The sequence below is a fragment of the Danio rerio genome, chromosome 4, assembly GCF_052040795.2.
Source record: "Danio rerio strain M-AB ecotype USA chromosome 4, GRCz13ab, whole genome shotgun sequence".
Lineage (NCBI taxonomy): Eukaryota > Metazoa > Chordata > Actinopteri > Cypriniformes > Danionidae > Danio > Danio rerio.
This window is the reverse complement of record NC_141024.2, coordinates 4,001,948-4,019,443: the sequence shown is the minus strand read 5'-3', so window position 1 is coordinate 4,019,443 and position 17,496 is coordinate 4,001,948. Positions and strand designations below refer to the sequence as shown.

Genomic DNA, 17,496 nt, shown 5'->3' with positions numbered 1-17,496 from the left:
AAAATGCATAATATTTCCCCTCTAAAGACTCTCAGACACAGATTTTTTTTTCAGTTTAGTCATATAGAAGTTGACCAAAAACCCTCAGGCAGTGCATTGAGAGATTGAAAGTAGCATGGGGAAATCCTTGAGAGCAGCCGAGAGTGTTACTTTATGTAAATGCAAGTGAAAAGTGCCTAATTTTTCATATTTAAAGATGTTTGTGTGCTGTTGCGCATCCTTCTGTGTGTAATCAGCAATGTGTAATGCATGTTATCACGAAGTAACAAAAAAAAACATTGACGTAATTTGTTCAACATCTGTTCAACATCAACAATGTGCCTTAAAATCTCCATCAAACAGAAGTTAATATAGTCCTTTTCTTCTTCTATTGTGATATGCATCCACTTAAAACAGTCCTGAAATTAAAACAAGAAATGTTGAGCAGTGCATGACTATGGGTTCCCATAACCATCAGATTGTTAAAAGGCGGGCATTGCAAACAAAATTAAGAAATATTGACAAATGGATGAAGGTAGGACAGTAACAAGACACACCCTGACTGCACTAAATGCATTCTAGAAGTAAAGAAAAATCTATTGAATCTTTACAGAAATGTTCTGGAGACACTACGGATTTATTTGACACCTTATGGAGGAATAAAATGCATAATATTTCCCCTCTAAAGACTTTCAGACACGTGCACATCTTCCATACCACTGCTCCCTAAATGAAGCCATCGATCGCCAGCGTCAATAAGTCTAATGATGGAGGACAGCAAAGCGGTGCTGAAACAGTAATGGAGTTGCGGATTGTGTCTGCGCAGGTCAATGAGTGAGTAAACAACATCATACAATCTCTCCGCCACAGGTGCACCAACACAAACAGCAGTGTCAGGAGCGTTCGCACTCAGATGAGGATATTAATGAGAAGTGGGAGGAATCCTGACCTTTTGCTTCGTCAACATGGAAAACAATCTGCTGGTGTTGAATCAATCACAGGCCGCATGTCGGAGTGACACGGATCACGGCGGAGCGGTAATTAAACACGGCCCACTGCTTGTAAAGAGTCACTGGAGTAGATGAAGAGAGACCACTGGGAAATACATGCGCTGAAAACACTGGCTGAGATGCACACAGCTGGAAAAATCTGAGCACATATTCTAATGCTGATTTTAGGGTTGCTTTGGACACTTTATTTGATACTTTTTAGCTTTTCTAGATTTTATTATGTGCTTTTTCTGAATTGCATTATTATATGTTTTATGGTGGTTTATTCCGCTGTGGCGAGCCCTGATTAATAAGGGACTAAGCCAAATTTATATATATATATATATATATATATATATATATATATATATATATATATATATATATATATATATATATATATATATATATATATATATATATATATAAATTAATACAACAATTTAAATTAATTGCAATTGAGAAATAATTTAAATATTTTCATAATTTTTTTTATTTTAATTATTATTATTTTTTATTTTACTTTATTTATTTAATTAAATTTTTTATTTAATTAAATAAATAAAAATGTTATTGTTTTATTTTAATTAATGCTTTTAATTTAATTTAATTTTTAATTTATTTTATTTCAATTTAATTTATTTTTATTTTATTTCGTTTGAATTATTTTATTTTAATTATCTAATTTTGTTACATTTTATTTTATTTCAATATTATTTTTATTTGACTATTTATTTATTTATTTATTTCATTTAAATAATATTATTTGACTCATTTTAAATTAAATTAAATTTTAAAATTTTAATATCATATACAATGACTGTTTTAAAGTTGTTAATATTAAAAAGTAATATTTAAAAATATTTTTATTATTAAAACAAATATTTTAATAATAAAATAAGTCATATCATAAATCAAATCACAACAAAGTGTTTAACTTCTTTAATTTTACCCAACTATTTACTATAAATAACAAACCGTATCTTCTACTCATTATCAGCTAGCTGTATGTTTTAAACTAGACATATTTTGTAATGTTATAAATACCTGCCACTTGTCAACTTGTTTTGATTAAATGAATGTATCATTCCTGAATTATTATTTACTTATTACAGCACAATCTTTTCAATTGTATACAACCCCTAACTATTTGAGCAGCATCTAACATATTGTTAAAATAACAATTATAACACAACCCTTAAATGTTTTTAAAAATCCATTTTGAATAATCATACCATTTAAGCAATAATAAATAGCTTATTAAAATGCTGTGCAAAACTAGTGGCTATGCTGTCACGATATGTCAAATGATTCATGCCAAACTTGATCAATCAGAAAATTAACAGCACTCTCCACCTCAACAAAACTTCCAAACTACCAAACACTGATGGATGAGTGTTTGGAAAATGATTAAGCCAATTTCTGCACAATAGAAACATTGATGCTTTCCCTTGCAAACACTGAATATGCTTTATTTTGCTCAGTTTTCATTACCCACATCTCCCTTTTCCATTAAGTCCAGATATAGCCTAATTAAAAACACAGGAATCCCCTGATTCTCTTTGAACATGAGTGATTGCATGCATTAAAACAGCAGAGAGGTTTGCATGATCTCCAGCAGTCTGTCCATAACATTTCCACATGTGGATGAAGACCTCGATATGAGAGCCAAACCACATCCATTACACTGTTAAACTTGTCGGTATTCATTACGCAATCCATATTTACCAGGAACAATTAAGATTGCATTAATTAATACAGATGCTGTCAAATGTTTAATCATGAGTAATGGCATTCAAAATAAAAGCTTGTATTTAGATATGCATGCTCTGTGTGTATTAATATTGAGCATATATAAATAATATATATTTGTTTGTAAATAGAGTTTCTTAAGGTCAATATTATTAGCCATTATATATATATACTGGCCCATATCTATCAGCTGATAACCACTGATAATGGCCATTCATTCCAGTGATAAAATTGGAAGCGGGTGTATTCATGGACATTTCTCACATTGTACAAACGAGGTCTGACGCATACGAAACTCTCCTATACATGAAGCACATGCATGCATATCTGCAGACAAGTGCACACACACACACACACACACTGAAAATTAATTGCGCATTGCTGCTGATAAAAACACACCTGGCATTTGGTGCCACTTTAAGCTCCATCACTTGCTGACGTGAAAATCTCCCATGACTGCAACACTGACCCTGAATCAGCGTCGCAAAACAAACATGTCAGTTCATTCATAACAAGCTGCCGCAGAAATATTCCCTTTTGTACAAATTCAGACATCAGAAAAGGTAGAGTCAGGGGCAGATTTAGGGATCCGGTATTCCTACAGTAATTTGCACCCTTTGTGTTTGCATTAATTTATTTAGCTGCCTTTTTCTTAAAGTCCTCAGTCTTGCTTTCCCTATTTTTATCCTAATGCAACCACTACCCTTTAAATTATTTGTTTTCTTAAATATTGAACAAACTATTTGGTTTTTAAAACTACATCTGCATCTGATTTGAATGCTGGACCGATCCATGACTGGAGGTTAGGGACACATTTGCACGGATGTAATAATTACGGTAAAATTGTATTTGCTGGACACTTATTTAAAAAATAGTAAACATATCTTATAAAGTGCCTTATTATATAATTTATAAAAACTTGTAGGTATCCCCTCTAGGGGCCTTAAGCATCCACTTACCTCGCTTATTGATAAAATGTGCCCCTGGTTACAGTACAAAACTGATGTGATGATACTGTGTTTGAAGCAGGTGAACGTTCTCTTTGATAATCATACAGCTGACAGATAAATCAGTGAACTGTGCTGCATTATGCAAGCTTGTTTTCCGCATGGGATTATCAAAGTTCATCTTTCTGTTATCATGTCAAATTATGAAATAAAACCTGCATTATTTAGTGTGCAGAGGGAAGACATCTGTTAGCAAAAAAAAAAAAAAGCAATTGTCATAAACGAAAACATCTGTATTCATCATGAAACTTATTAAACTGAACAAACTGATCAAAAAGATTTAAATGACAGGGTCAATATATATATATATATATATATATATAAACTTGCAATATATAAACTTGCAGTTCTGACAGTAAAGATGTAGTTATTATAAGCTGCTTCAGGTTTCTTACAGAACACTGTACTTTGAGGGTTTTTCTCATGTGTTTAAACAAAGACTGTGATAGTTTTCCTCTTTCCTGATGGTGCTGTTGTTATATTCAGGTGTAAAAATGCTCTTACTGTGAATAAACATCACAAACTCTGAGTGCTGGTGGCGTGTGATGCTATAATTATATTCGAAATGTTTAGCACCCTGTACTAGATATATAAAATATACATTTTTTCCCTCCATCTTTAAAAAATGCTATTGATATATATTCATATTGTTATTCAGTATATGTGTATGCACACTGTAAAAAAAGTTGACCAAAATTTGTAAGGCAACTTGTTGCAAAAAGCCTAAAAGGGGCACATTCAGAAAGTTATAAAACATTATTTGTGTGGTATTTTAAGCTGAAACTTCACAAACACACTCTAGGGACATCAGAGACCTATTTTACATCTTGTTTTGTTGTAAGGGGCATTGTAATGGTAAGGGGCATTGTAGGTCCCCTTTAAAGTGCAGTGCTTGGGTTAAACGTTGAGTCAACTCAAAAAACAGCTGTGCAGTAAGTTGCCTTGCAGTTTTAGGTTAAGTCAGTTTTTATTTATTCTAAAATAGTTAAATTAAAAGTTTATTTATTTATTTATACTGTAAGCTCCGATCACTAAAATAAATTGTATGTGTGTGCAAACAAAAATATAATAATAAACAATATTCTGATTCTGATTCATCATTTCAAGGATGTTCTTCAGAAAGCTATAGACACTTCCTAATCTGAATATGTTAATTCATAGAGAGATCCTGTCACAGGCTTTATTCTTCTCAGTGCTGCAGTTCACATCAGATCTGCTTTCTCTGTGTTTTTACTTCACTTTGTATTAAATAGCTGCTGCTATTATGGATTTTTCCCGCTCGTTTGAAGTAATAAATGTTTGATGTGCTGTGCCGAGATACTCTAATGGTCATAATGCAAATCCATCCACAGAACTAATCTGCACAAACATGAGTTTATTAATATATTACTAGCCACATTTACATATTAGCGCTTATACACTATTCAGACAATTCAGGAGGGAAAAAAAAACGTATATGAAACGAAGCAAAAGCAAGGTTTGTAGAACAAATTTAGAAATGTAGGCTTTAAAATAAAGTACAATAAGACAAAATAATAAATAAATAAATAAATAAATAAATAAATAAATAAATAAATATTTTTTAAAGAGCATAATACCAAAATAATCAAATGAAAAGTTCATCTATCAACTTATTTATTTGTTTATATATTTAAATATTTATTTGTTTGTTTTATTTTTTTATTATCAGTGGTAGTATGCATGATATTATTTATGTAGAACCACAGCAAACTATTATTTATAATAATATTGGGGTCAGTAATGTTTTTAAACAAAACAAAACAAAACAAAACAAAACAAAACAAACTTAAATTAAATTAAATTAAATTAAATTAAATTAAATTAAATTAAATTAAATTAAATTAAATTAAATTAAATTAAATTAAATTAAATTAAATTAAATTAAATTAAATTAAATTAAATTAAATTAATTAAATTATCAGCAATTGTATAAACAATATTGATCAAAAGATTTTAGTGTATATCTTTTCAAGCTGCACATTATATATAGGTAAATATTAGACCTTGACCTTTCACTACTGTTTTCCTTATTTGTACACAGAAGTCACACACTAGTTGCCAGATATTCATCAATCAATGTAGAAAACAAGCAAACAACATAATATCCATCCACTCACCAACCACTACACCTGTGTTCGTGTTTAATTCAGGATATATTTATATGTGTACCACAGTGAAGAGTGAGAATGGAGTGTGAGTGTGTGATCTGACAGTGTTTTGGGCGGCAAAAGTGTTTGTGTGTGTGTGTGTGAGGAGCAGATTGAGTCGACTGGGGGCTTGTTGGCAGTGGATGCCCGTGGCTGTTGTGTGACTCAATGCATGACATGTTTGTCACAGAGCGAATGCATTGAGGTCTTAATAAAGATTGTGTTTCTTTGCCTTTTTTGGAGCTTTTACAGCACACATACATGTACAGTATATAGAAAATGACAATATAAAATACCAAAAATGACCATATTTACTTAGTTTTTATATATCAAAATACTGTACTATTTTCAACTCATCAAGTCTCAGTTGATCAAGCTCAACCCACTTTTTCCTCACTGCATATTTTGAGGTTACAGTACTTTAAAATACATGTAATGATGTGATTTGTGAAATATGATTTTTTTTAAAGCTCATTTTCTTTTTTTTTAAATCATCTTTTTGCATTGGTCAATGTTAAATATTAATTTGTGCTCATAATAAGGACTTGTTCTGGCGCTAATACAGCTTTCTTGTTAAGTGACATCTGCAAGGGCTCAATATTTTTAACCCCTCCATTCAATTTTCACCATCCAATCAAATCCAAGTTTATTAAACTACTGCAAGTTCCACTTTCCCCTCCCTTGCAGCTATATAAAATCACATAACATAAATAAATCATGGCAAACTCACTTTACAGCTAATATGATGCTCTAAAAGCTATAAAAGAATATCTAAATATTCTTGAATATCTAATAAGTCTTGTTTTTTCTTGTTCAAATAAACAAATAAACAAACAAATGAAGAAATAATAATAATAATAATAATAATAATAATAATAATAATAATAATAATAATAATAATAATAATAATAATGGCATTAACAACAACAACAACAACAACAATAATAATAATAATAATAATAATAATGACAACAATAATAACAATATTAATATATTATTAATATTAATAACACTAATAATAATAAAATATTATCAATAATAATAATAATAATAATAATAATAATAACAATAATAATAATAATAATAATAATAATAATAATAGTAATAATAATAATAATAATAATATTAATACAATTAATAAAAAATAGTAATATTTATTATTATTATTATTATTATTATTATTATTATTGTTAATATTAATATTAGTTTACACATAAACAAATATCTACTTTTTAATGTAAAAAAAATAAAACTTCTTTTTAAAGTACAGTTTTAAGATACATCTTTTACATCTTATTTATTTATTTATTTATTTATTTATTTTTATTTTTATTTTTTTTTTATTGTTCAAAGTATACATACAATACAACCTTTTTACCACTCAGTTCAATGCATCTTAATCTAACAATGTTTAGACATCTGAGTACTGCACAGTCAGAAACCCAGGGTATGAGTGTTTTCCATCATACTCATCTGAACTGAAGAAACAGTTACGGTCGCTCGGTCAGTTTATTAGTGTGACCCTGCTGTGTCTGAGCTGGTTTGGTGTGATGAGGTCGAGGAGCGTGTGTGTGTGTGTGTGTGTATGTGTGTGTGGACAGGCTGCTCCAGGCTGACAGCAGATTGTCCCTATTGTTGCTACAACTCTCCTCCTGGCAGATTGTGTCACAGTTAGTGTAGGGATTAGCCAATATTGTGATTTAAAATACTAATACGGCTTATTATGTGTTTGACAAGCAGCATACACACTGCAAAAAAATATGTCTTGTTTCTATTCTAAATATCTAACAATTCCTAAATCAAGAATAATTTTCTAGACAAGCAAAAAACATGTCGTCTTATTTTCATAAATAATATGCCAAAATGAAGTAAGTTTTTCCTTAAAACAAGCTAAATAATCAGCCAATGAGGGAAGCATAATAGTTTTGTTTTTCCACTTGACACATGATTATTTTATCCATCCCATAGACAGATTTTTTTAGGAAAAACTCACTTGATTTTGGCATATTACTCCTTAATACAAGACAATTTGCTTTGCTTATCTAGAAAATGATTTAATGAATTGATGAATTTTAGATGTTTGGATTAGAAACAAGACAAAATTATCTAATTAAGATTTCATATGTGTATAAGTATTGAAAGTGAAATGAATACATCACTTAGGACAAGAACAAATGATGTTTCATTGGTGTGTGGTTTGCTAGGATCTGACCATATTTGCCTGAAATACAGTACAATTGTTTGACAATCTGAAATCTGAGAGTACCCCACCTAGAAAAGCTGACAGACACTGTTGTATTAGCATAGACCATGCTCTGAAAGAATAGCAATTCACAGATCCCACCGACTGAAAATCACATTTAAAGTTTTCCAAATTAAGATAGACATGCATATTATCAAGAAAAAAAATTGAGTTTTGATATATTTACAGAACGACTTTTACAAAAAAAATTATAAAAAATTATATTTACTTCATAGTCTAATGATGTTTGGCATATTAGGAATAATCCATTATTTTTTTCCTCCTATATGGATGTCAATCACTGCTGTTTTTCTCAACATTCTTCAAAATAGCTTATTTTGTGTTCAACAGAAGAAAGACATTCATAAAAGTTGTGAACCACATCAGTGTCAGTAAAAGGTGATTAAAGGTAAATTTTTAGTGAACTGTTCCTTTAAGAAACTAGCACAAGTCAGATTGTAATGAATATGTAACATGTCCGTAAAGGTGTCGTCTGTTCAGTGTGTTGCATTCAGCCCGTACGCTGTCATTTCTGGTGCTTAAGGAGCTTCGGGAAAGGTACGATGAACTCAGACACTGGAAATCCTCCAAATGTTAGCATCCATCTGTGTGAAGGCTCACGGCGGAAACACACATTGTTTACATCGATCCACAGAATGCACACGTTCTCTTTAAAGCGCTTATTGAGCAAGTCACAATATACAGGCCACACCCACAATTGTTGACAGACACTGTTCTATTAGCCTAAACCACGGCCTTTGTGAGTGACAATATACAGGCCACACCCACAAATGCTGACATGCACTGTTGTATTAGCCTAAACCAGGGGCTTAGTAAGTCACAATATGCAGGCCCCACCCACAATTGTTGACAGACACTGTTCTATTAGCCTAAACCACGGCCTTTGTGAGTGACAATATACAGGCCACACCCACAAATGCTGAAATGCACTGTTGTATTAGCCTAAACCAGGGCCTTAGTAAGTCACAATATGCAGGCCCCACCCACAATTGTTGACAGACACTGTTGTATTAGCATAGACCATGCTCTGAAAGAGTAATAGTTCACAGATCCCTCCCACAAATGTTGACAGACACTAATGTATTAGCATAGACCCCGCCCTGAGCGAGTCACAATATACAGGCCCCGCCCACAAACGTTTAGAGACACTACTGAATTTGCATAGACCACGCCCTGAGGGAGCCACAATACACATGCCCCACCCACAAATGCTGAGAGACACTAATGTATTAGCATAGACCCCGCCTAGAGCGAGTCACAATATACAGGCCCCACCCACAAACGTTTAGAGACACTGCTGAATTTGCATAGACCACGCCCTGAGGGAGCCACAATACACATGCCCGACCCACAAATGCTGACAGACACTACTGTATTAGCATAGACCCCGCCTTGAGCGAGTCACAATATACAGGCCCCACCCACAAACGTTTAGAGACACTGCTGAATTTGCATAGACCACGCCCTGAGGGAGCCACAATACACATGCCCGACCCATAAATGCTGACAGACACTACTGTATTAGCATGGACCCGGCCCTGAATGAGTCACAATTTACTGGCCCCACCCACAAATGCTGAAAGACAATGCTGTGTAAGCTTAGACTCCGCCCTGAGTGAGCCACAATACATATGCCCCACCCACAAATTCTGACAGACACTGTTGTATTAGGATAGACTACTTCCAGTGCATATCACCATACACAAAGCCCACCCGGAAACTTTGACAGAGACTGCTGTATTATTATAGACCCCACCCTAAGCGATTCAGAAATTACAGGCCCTGCCCACAAAAGTCAGCAACAACTAAATTAATTTAACTTGACTATAATATTGTATCTAATAATACAAAGCAATGTCAAACCCCTTTTTTTAATATTGAGTGAGGAGCAGCAGCTCATTTGCATTTAAAGAGACACACAACAATCCGTATTTTTCCATTGTAAAACTTGCCATTTTCAACATGCTGTAACAATTTATCTGTAGGCCGTTTTGAGTTGAAACTTCACAAACATATTTAGGGACACCAGAGATTTCTGAAGCTTCTTAGGAAGAGGGGCATAATATGTACCCTTTGAATAAAACAAGCTTTCAGAGAAGAATCAGCGAACACAGCAAAACAGATTCAAACACTTCTTACCGGTGCACTTTTTCAGGCTTCCTGGCCTCTTGCCGTGCATCCCGAGTTTACAGCCGAAGTTTTCCTCCCAGAACTCAGCAAACCACACGTTTCTTCTGTTGTTGGACAGCGAGCGGCTGCGGAAATAACGATCGAATGCTGAGGAGAAAGAAGAGGGCATCTTCAAAAAACAACTTCACTCACAAACTACTGGAAATTTGCTCAAATAATGAGACAGAAATGGCAAGTGACATTAAATTAAATGTGACATTTAGAAGTAGAAGGACTGACACGGAAAGGTTCTTCAAAACTATTCATTCAAAACTTTTCTTTTAAGAAAATACACATTTTTTAGAGTGCACAGAAGTGGATATCAATTTAAAATGAGGTTTAATTCATTCATTTATTTAATTTAGTTTTTTTTTTCCATGCATTCGCTATAGTTCATGCAAAATGAACAACATTTTTTTCTGCATTTGTTTTTTTAATATACACTACCAGTCAAAAGTTTATGGCAGTAGGATTTTGAAATGTATTAAAATAAGCTGCTCCTGCTCATCAACGCTGCATTTATTTAATCAAAAATACAGTACACACTGTACAATTGTGAAATGTTATTGCACTATATAAAACTGCTCAAACGTAGTTTATAATTTAATTTAATCATTTATTTCAGTTTAATTATTATTATCACACAATCCTTCAGAAATCACTCTAATAATCGTTATTATTATTATTATTATTATCATTATTATTGTAATAATAATAATTATTATTATCATTATTATTATTATTATTATTATTATTAATGGTAACAGTAATAAAAGCAATAATGACTGGACTACTAATTTCATTTCAAACTACATACAGTGAGTAATATATAAAGATTTAATAAATATTTAACAATTAAACAAATTTTCTACATTTAATAAATCCCGCCTTGATGAACAAAACACTTTTTAAATTATTAAACAAAATTAATAATAAAAAACTGACCCCAAACTTTTGAATGGTAATGTGGGTCAATATTAATTTAATGTGTTATTGATATATTGTATTGCTGATGAAGATGATGATGATGATGATGATGATGATGATGATGAGGATTTTTTTAAATAAATAACATAAAATTGTAATTAGATTTCTCATTCTTCACTATTAAACAAAAATAAATTATCAATTAAAACTAAATTAAATTGTGAGCCTGAGTAATATTATTATATCTTTATTTATTAATAATTAAAAAATATATATAATAGTATTAATATAATAACAACAACAACAAAAAACAACACTGGGAGAACATGCAAACTCCACACAGTAATGCCAACTGACCTAGCCGGGTCTCTAACCAGCAACCTTCTTGCTGTGAGCCGATCGTGCCCATTGCGCCACAGTGACACCCCATTATTATTATTATTATTATTATTATTATTATTATTATTATTATTATTAACAACCATAATAATAATAAAAATATTAATTTGTGCACTGTACTGTCTATTATATTGCTATACTTTTTGTATGTTGAACAGTGGACAACAATATAAACTGACTACACATTTAGTTTGTATGATAAATAAATAATCGGTAGAAGCAGGAAAGGTGTCTGAAGGTGTCAGTGAAGTGTCGGAGCGTGTGTAAATCCTCATGGTTTTCCTGTCTGCTCTCTGAGTCTCATCGCAGTCCCTACAGACACAATTACAGCATGTGTTGTGACAAAAGAGCAGTAATTGGCGTGTGGATTTCTGAGCCGGAGCTGCAGGGACAGGACTGGGATTAAACAACACCGCCAGCAGGATCCCACATGATGGAGATCATACTGATGGAGATTACAATATTAACTGATAATAACCTATGCTTGTCTGAGAGCAGGAATCAAGATACTGCTACGTCTGAGCTCTGCTGTTTAATGAAGGTGTGAAGAACAACTCAACTATGATGCAAGTCTAACTTTGTGTCACTGCAATGCTGTTATTTACAATATAACTTATATTAAAGGGACTAATTATCCCTGATTTTACAAGGTGTAAAACAAGTCACTGATGTCTCTAGTGTGTGTGCGTGTGTGTGAAGTTTCAGCTCAAAATATCATACAGATAATGTTTTATAACTCTCTGAAGCTGACCCTTTTAGGCTTTGATCATAATTGTGATGTTTTGGTGACTGTCGCTTTAAATTGGAATGAGATTGTGCACTTTTAATGGGCGGCGATACAATGCCTGTGTGTCAGCATAGTGGCAGATAAAAAAGTATGAGGTTAATGTTAATGAGGGAGAGATGGTCATTAATGGGTGGGGTTTTCCCCTCTGATGACAAATCGAGTGTGTGTGTCTGTGTGTGTGTATTTCTGCTTAGATGAATGATATGTACCATCTACAGTGGCTCTTTTGGGCAGGATGGTGATGGCCCCTTCAGCCACTCTCTCCTGCTGGATTACAGGGGAGATTTTGGAGCCCCAGCTGTCGGATCCCACCCACAGAAAGTGACCTGTCTGGTTGCTCCTCTTGGCGGAGTCCAGCACTCGCCTGCAGAGGAAAACAAACATCCATCAGCTGAAATAAAATAAAATAAAATAAAATAAAATAAAATAAAATAAAATAAAATAAAATAAAATAAAATAAAATAAAATAAAATTAAATTAAATTAAATAAAATAAAATAAAATAAAATAAAATAAAATAAAATAAAATAAAATACAATTAAATTAAATTAAATTAAATTACATTTAATTAAATTAAATTAAAAATAAAGAAAATACTATAAAATAAAATTAATGAAAAAATAATTAAATAATATAAAATAAAATACATAAAAAATGCAATTAAATTGGTATAAATAATAATAATAATAATAATAATAATAATAATAATAATAAACAACAACAAAAATACTAATAATAAATAATAAATTATAAAATAATAAAAATAATAAATTGTTCCATAATATTTAATGCAATGACAAATTTCAGTATTAAATTAAAATAAATTAAACATTCTAATATTAAACAAACTAATTTACTGTCCATTTCATGATCATTTTAGCTGTCTAATAATCAGAGTGTCATTGCTCACTCATAAACACTACTCACAAATGATATATCCGTAATTCATTACTTCATGAATGTAACACTTCACAAAATCAACTTACTTCCATTATAAAAATCAACTTGAGGATAAGCAGTTACGTGTATATGGATAATTATTATTTTACATTTTATTTTTTATCAAGTACTAGAAAGAAACCAAAATAATCAACCACTTTCTCTCTTTAAGAATCTATAACCCCCCTTATATTTTCACAGTGTAAACTAGTTTGTATGCTCTTGCTGGATCTGTTAATAAGCCCCACATTTAACATTAGTTTTCCCTCTCCGGCCATTAAAGGCTACATGACTGGAATGTGAAATCAGATTAGCATTGGCCGCCAGGCATATAAATGTTAATATTGTAGTCCTGAGCATCTGTTAAACCAACAGGCGTACTGTGTGAGTGTGTGTGTGAGGAAGCCAGAGCTGCTAACAGTGTGAACAGATGAAGATAAAGATGGAGGAACCAAACTACAGGAGAAATGTGTTCATCAGTCAGTCATTGCTGTCCCTAAAAATAAAATAAAATAAAATAAAATAAAATAAAATAGAATAGAATAGAATAGAATAGAATAGAATAGAATAGAATAGAACAGAACAGAACAGAACAGAACAAAACAAAACAAAATAAAATAAAATAACATAAAATAAATAAAAAATAAATTAAATAAAAAACTAAACAAAAATTAAATTAAATTAAATAATTATGAAACTTACAAATAATAGCAATAATAATATATAATTCACTCCCCAAGACTACTTCTAAACATTAAAATAGTATAGTAAATAAATAAATAATAACTGTGACAAGTTGCTGAAAGCTTTTATATTAGACTCTATATTTGATCAGAGCAGCCAGAATGTTGATGTTTGCATTTATTTTAAATGCATTGCTTATTTATGTTTCTGTTTGTTTGCACAGTGATAACAGAATATCTGAATCGATTATGAATAAAACATAAAAACCTCAAACTTATTTCATTTTAGTTGTTTGCCAAAGCAGCTTTTCTCATTTTTTGTTGTTTAACTTGTACTATGTACTTAAAAATGTGATATTTAAAACTACATACATATAAAAAACAATTAACTGTTTAAATAAATACTTATATACATAAATAAATGAATGAATAAATAAATAGATAAATGAACAATTAATTAAACAAATACATATATAAATAAATAAATAAATAAATAAAACATAAAGAAAACATAAATATATAAATGAATAAAGAAATAAAGAAATAAATATAAAGAAATAAAGAAATAAAATTATATATAAAATAAAATAAATATAAAGTTTAACATTTAACGAGTGTCTAAATTAAGCATGCACACTGCTGATATGTTTTAAATATCAATTGTGTGGTATAATTTATGCTGCTTCATTTTATTTATTATTTTATTATTATCTAAGAACAACAGGCACTATATGACACTATTTATTTGTTAATTTATGATTTATGTCTTCCTTCAGTACAGTATGTACAGTAGCTATTATATTTTGAACACACTCTCTGACTCTCTGCAGTGTTTTTTCTTCTTTACTGTTTTTGAAGAACAGAAAGCAGCACCTGATATCGTCCTCATTGGCAAACATGATGATGGCCCGAGCGTTTGGGGTCTCCAGGAGCCGCCGGATTATCTTGTCAAATTCCCCAGCCCTCGGTTCCCTCGGGATCTTCAGAGACTGAGCGATACACACACCGCCTACAAACACACGCACACACACACACACACACATTGAAAGAGAGAAAGAGAGAGAGAGTTAGACTGTATTCAATATATAATATGTGTGTGTGTGTGTGTGTGTGTGTGTGTGTGTGTGTGTGTATATACACACATACACACATATATACATACAAACACACACACACACACACACTAAGTGCAAATACAAGTTTTTACACAAGAGGAGGGTAAGTTGGCGGTTCATTCCACTGTGGCAACCCCTGATAAATAAAGGGACTAAGCAGAAAGGACAATGAATGAATAAATGATCTTAAAGAGCATGAACTTGTGCGACTTCTGAACAGATGGTGGCGCTAGAGGGATTGATATAGATGCTCCAATATTGCTGTAGTGGATGTTCAGACTCTTCTCTATTCATGTGCCATCTTCAAACCATACGCTTCTATGGCCTGCCAAGAAATCTTCCAGAGGGGAAGTAAACGAACACTTACAATTACAACAGGTGCCAATGTATGTACCTTCAATACTTGGCCCATAACATGCAAAACAAAGTGTACCACCATATGGCTTGGACTAGGAGTGTAAACACTAGATTCCATGCAGTAAAATGAACAAAAACTCCACCAAACAACCTTATTCCACTGCCTATCTGAAGGCCTTCTAGTTAGTCTGTCAAAAAAAAAGTCTTGAATATTTACAGCCGATTACTGTAATGGACATAAAAGAAGCACATCCCATCAAGCTCCATCTTTCACACCGCATCTCCAGGTGCTTGACATCATTTATTAACACTTAACATGACAGTCTTACAAAAATCAGGTCTTGACAGGCTATATTTGAGGTGAGCGGACTCATATTTCATATTTAATGTAAGCTGTAATATCCAAGCGTCCGTCCCTCCGAGAGCTCGATTATACCATTAACGTCCCGCGCAGGGGTGAATGATGGACTTCCTCCAGGATCTAATCGCCTCCTGTTACAGTCCATTTAATGAGCGCCGGCGTTTTCCTCAGCCAGCCGTGTCACTGTACGCTAACGAACGCGGCTCCTTATACCATCCGTCACTATGACAAATACTAATTAGCCTTAATTAATGCCCCTAACAATGGTAATCACCAATCTGTTGCGCTCGTGCCCTCCTCCGATCCATGATGATTGTGAGTTTACGAAGGGTGATATTTGCTTCGGGTTACACTGCCGAGGAGAGCGTTTTTCAGATGCCACTTCTAAACACCTGCAATTTCTTTAGCCCATAATTCAGATGTTTTTATGCAACGTTGTAGGCAAATTTACCTTTTAAAAAATTAAGGAGAGCAATTGTACACGCCACTCCAAAAAAATAAAGTGAGGTTGTCTTGTCCCAACATTGGGGAAAATATGGACAAACTCAACCATTGGGTTAAAAAGTGTTTGGGTTTGTAATGTAATACAGTAATGTGTGTATTTATTGTGTATTAAAGCGCTACACAATCATGAGGGGGGTCTCTCCACTCCACCACCAGTGTGCAGCATCCTCTTGGATGCTTGGCAGCCACAGGACAACAGTGTGCTTACCAGAGTGACAGTGATAAAGCCAATTTGGTGGATGGGGAGGATTGGTAGGCCATGATGAAGGGAATTTGGCCACACAGAGTGTCAGGACCCCGGTTTAACATCTCATCCGAGAAACACTGACAGGATAGTGTCCCCTTCACTTTACTGGGGCATTAGGACTCACACAGACCACAGGTTGAACACCCCTGCTGGACTCACTAACACCACTTCCAACAGCAACCTAGTTTCCCCATGTGGTCTGCTTAGCTTCAGTGAGTAACCGGTCTTGGGCTGCAGGGTGATATGCTGTGGCTTGTTGGGTTTGTATATGACAACAAAGCATTTTTACTAGAGTCTACCAAAAAAGTATCTAACTAAACATTTACTTTGAGCTTTCTACACTGTAAAAAGTGAAAACTTAAACGAATTACTTCAGCATGAATTCAACTACATGAATTAATTAATTTCCACTTTTTTCATTATGGTTTTCAGTAATGAATAAGTTGGAAAAACTTCATTCTTTTGGGTTTAAGAAGTTCAAGTAATTTATTTAGGTTGATCCAATGAGGCTTTTTTCAGTCTATTGATGAAAGAATGAATTTGGTTTCTTGTTTTTAACACTGACAATGCTGTTTACTAAACATCAAAACATGGTATAAATGCATATTTTAAAGTATCACAATAGAAAAACAAGTGATGAAAATTGCAACTGTTAAATTAAAGTATTGTAACTCACAAAATAAAATATTTACATTCAATAATAAAATGCTGGGTTGAGCTGAATGTGGAAAAACTCAATTATTGGGTTAAAAAAAAAAACTGAAAAAATAATCCAATGTTTGATTTGTCTATATAATAACCAAGCATTTTTACAATCTACAAAAAAAGTATCTGATCAAAATATTTATCTG

General features: G+C 32.4%; 1 protein-coding gene across 5 annotated transcripts in view; it reads right to left on the bottom strand.

The window, feature by feature from the left end:
- grm8a (glutamate receptor, metabotropic 8a) overlaps positions 1 to 17,496 on the bottom strand; it is a 264,665-nt gene that overhangs the window by 75,561 nt on the left and 171,608 nt on the right. For all 5 annotated transcript variants that reach the window (XM_087247588.1, XM_087247586.1, XM_087247587.2 and 2 more), the window contains 3 exon segments: positions 14,935 to 15,070; positions 12,650 to 12,804; positions 10,298 to 10,435 (listed from right to left, as the gene is read on the bottom strand). In XM_087247588.1, the coding sequence (XP_087103714.1) occupies positions 10,298 to 10,435; positions 12,650 to 12,804; positions 14,935 to 15,070 (429 nt within the window).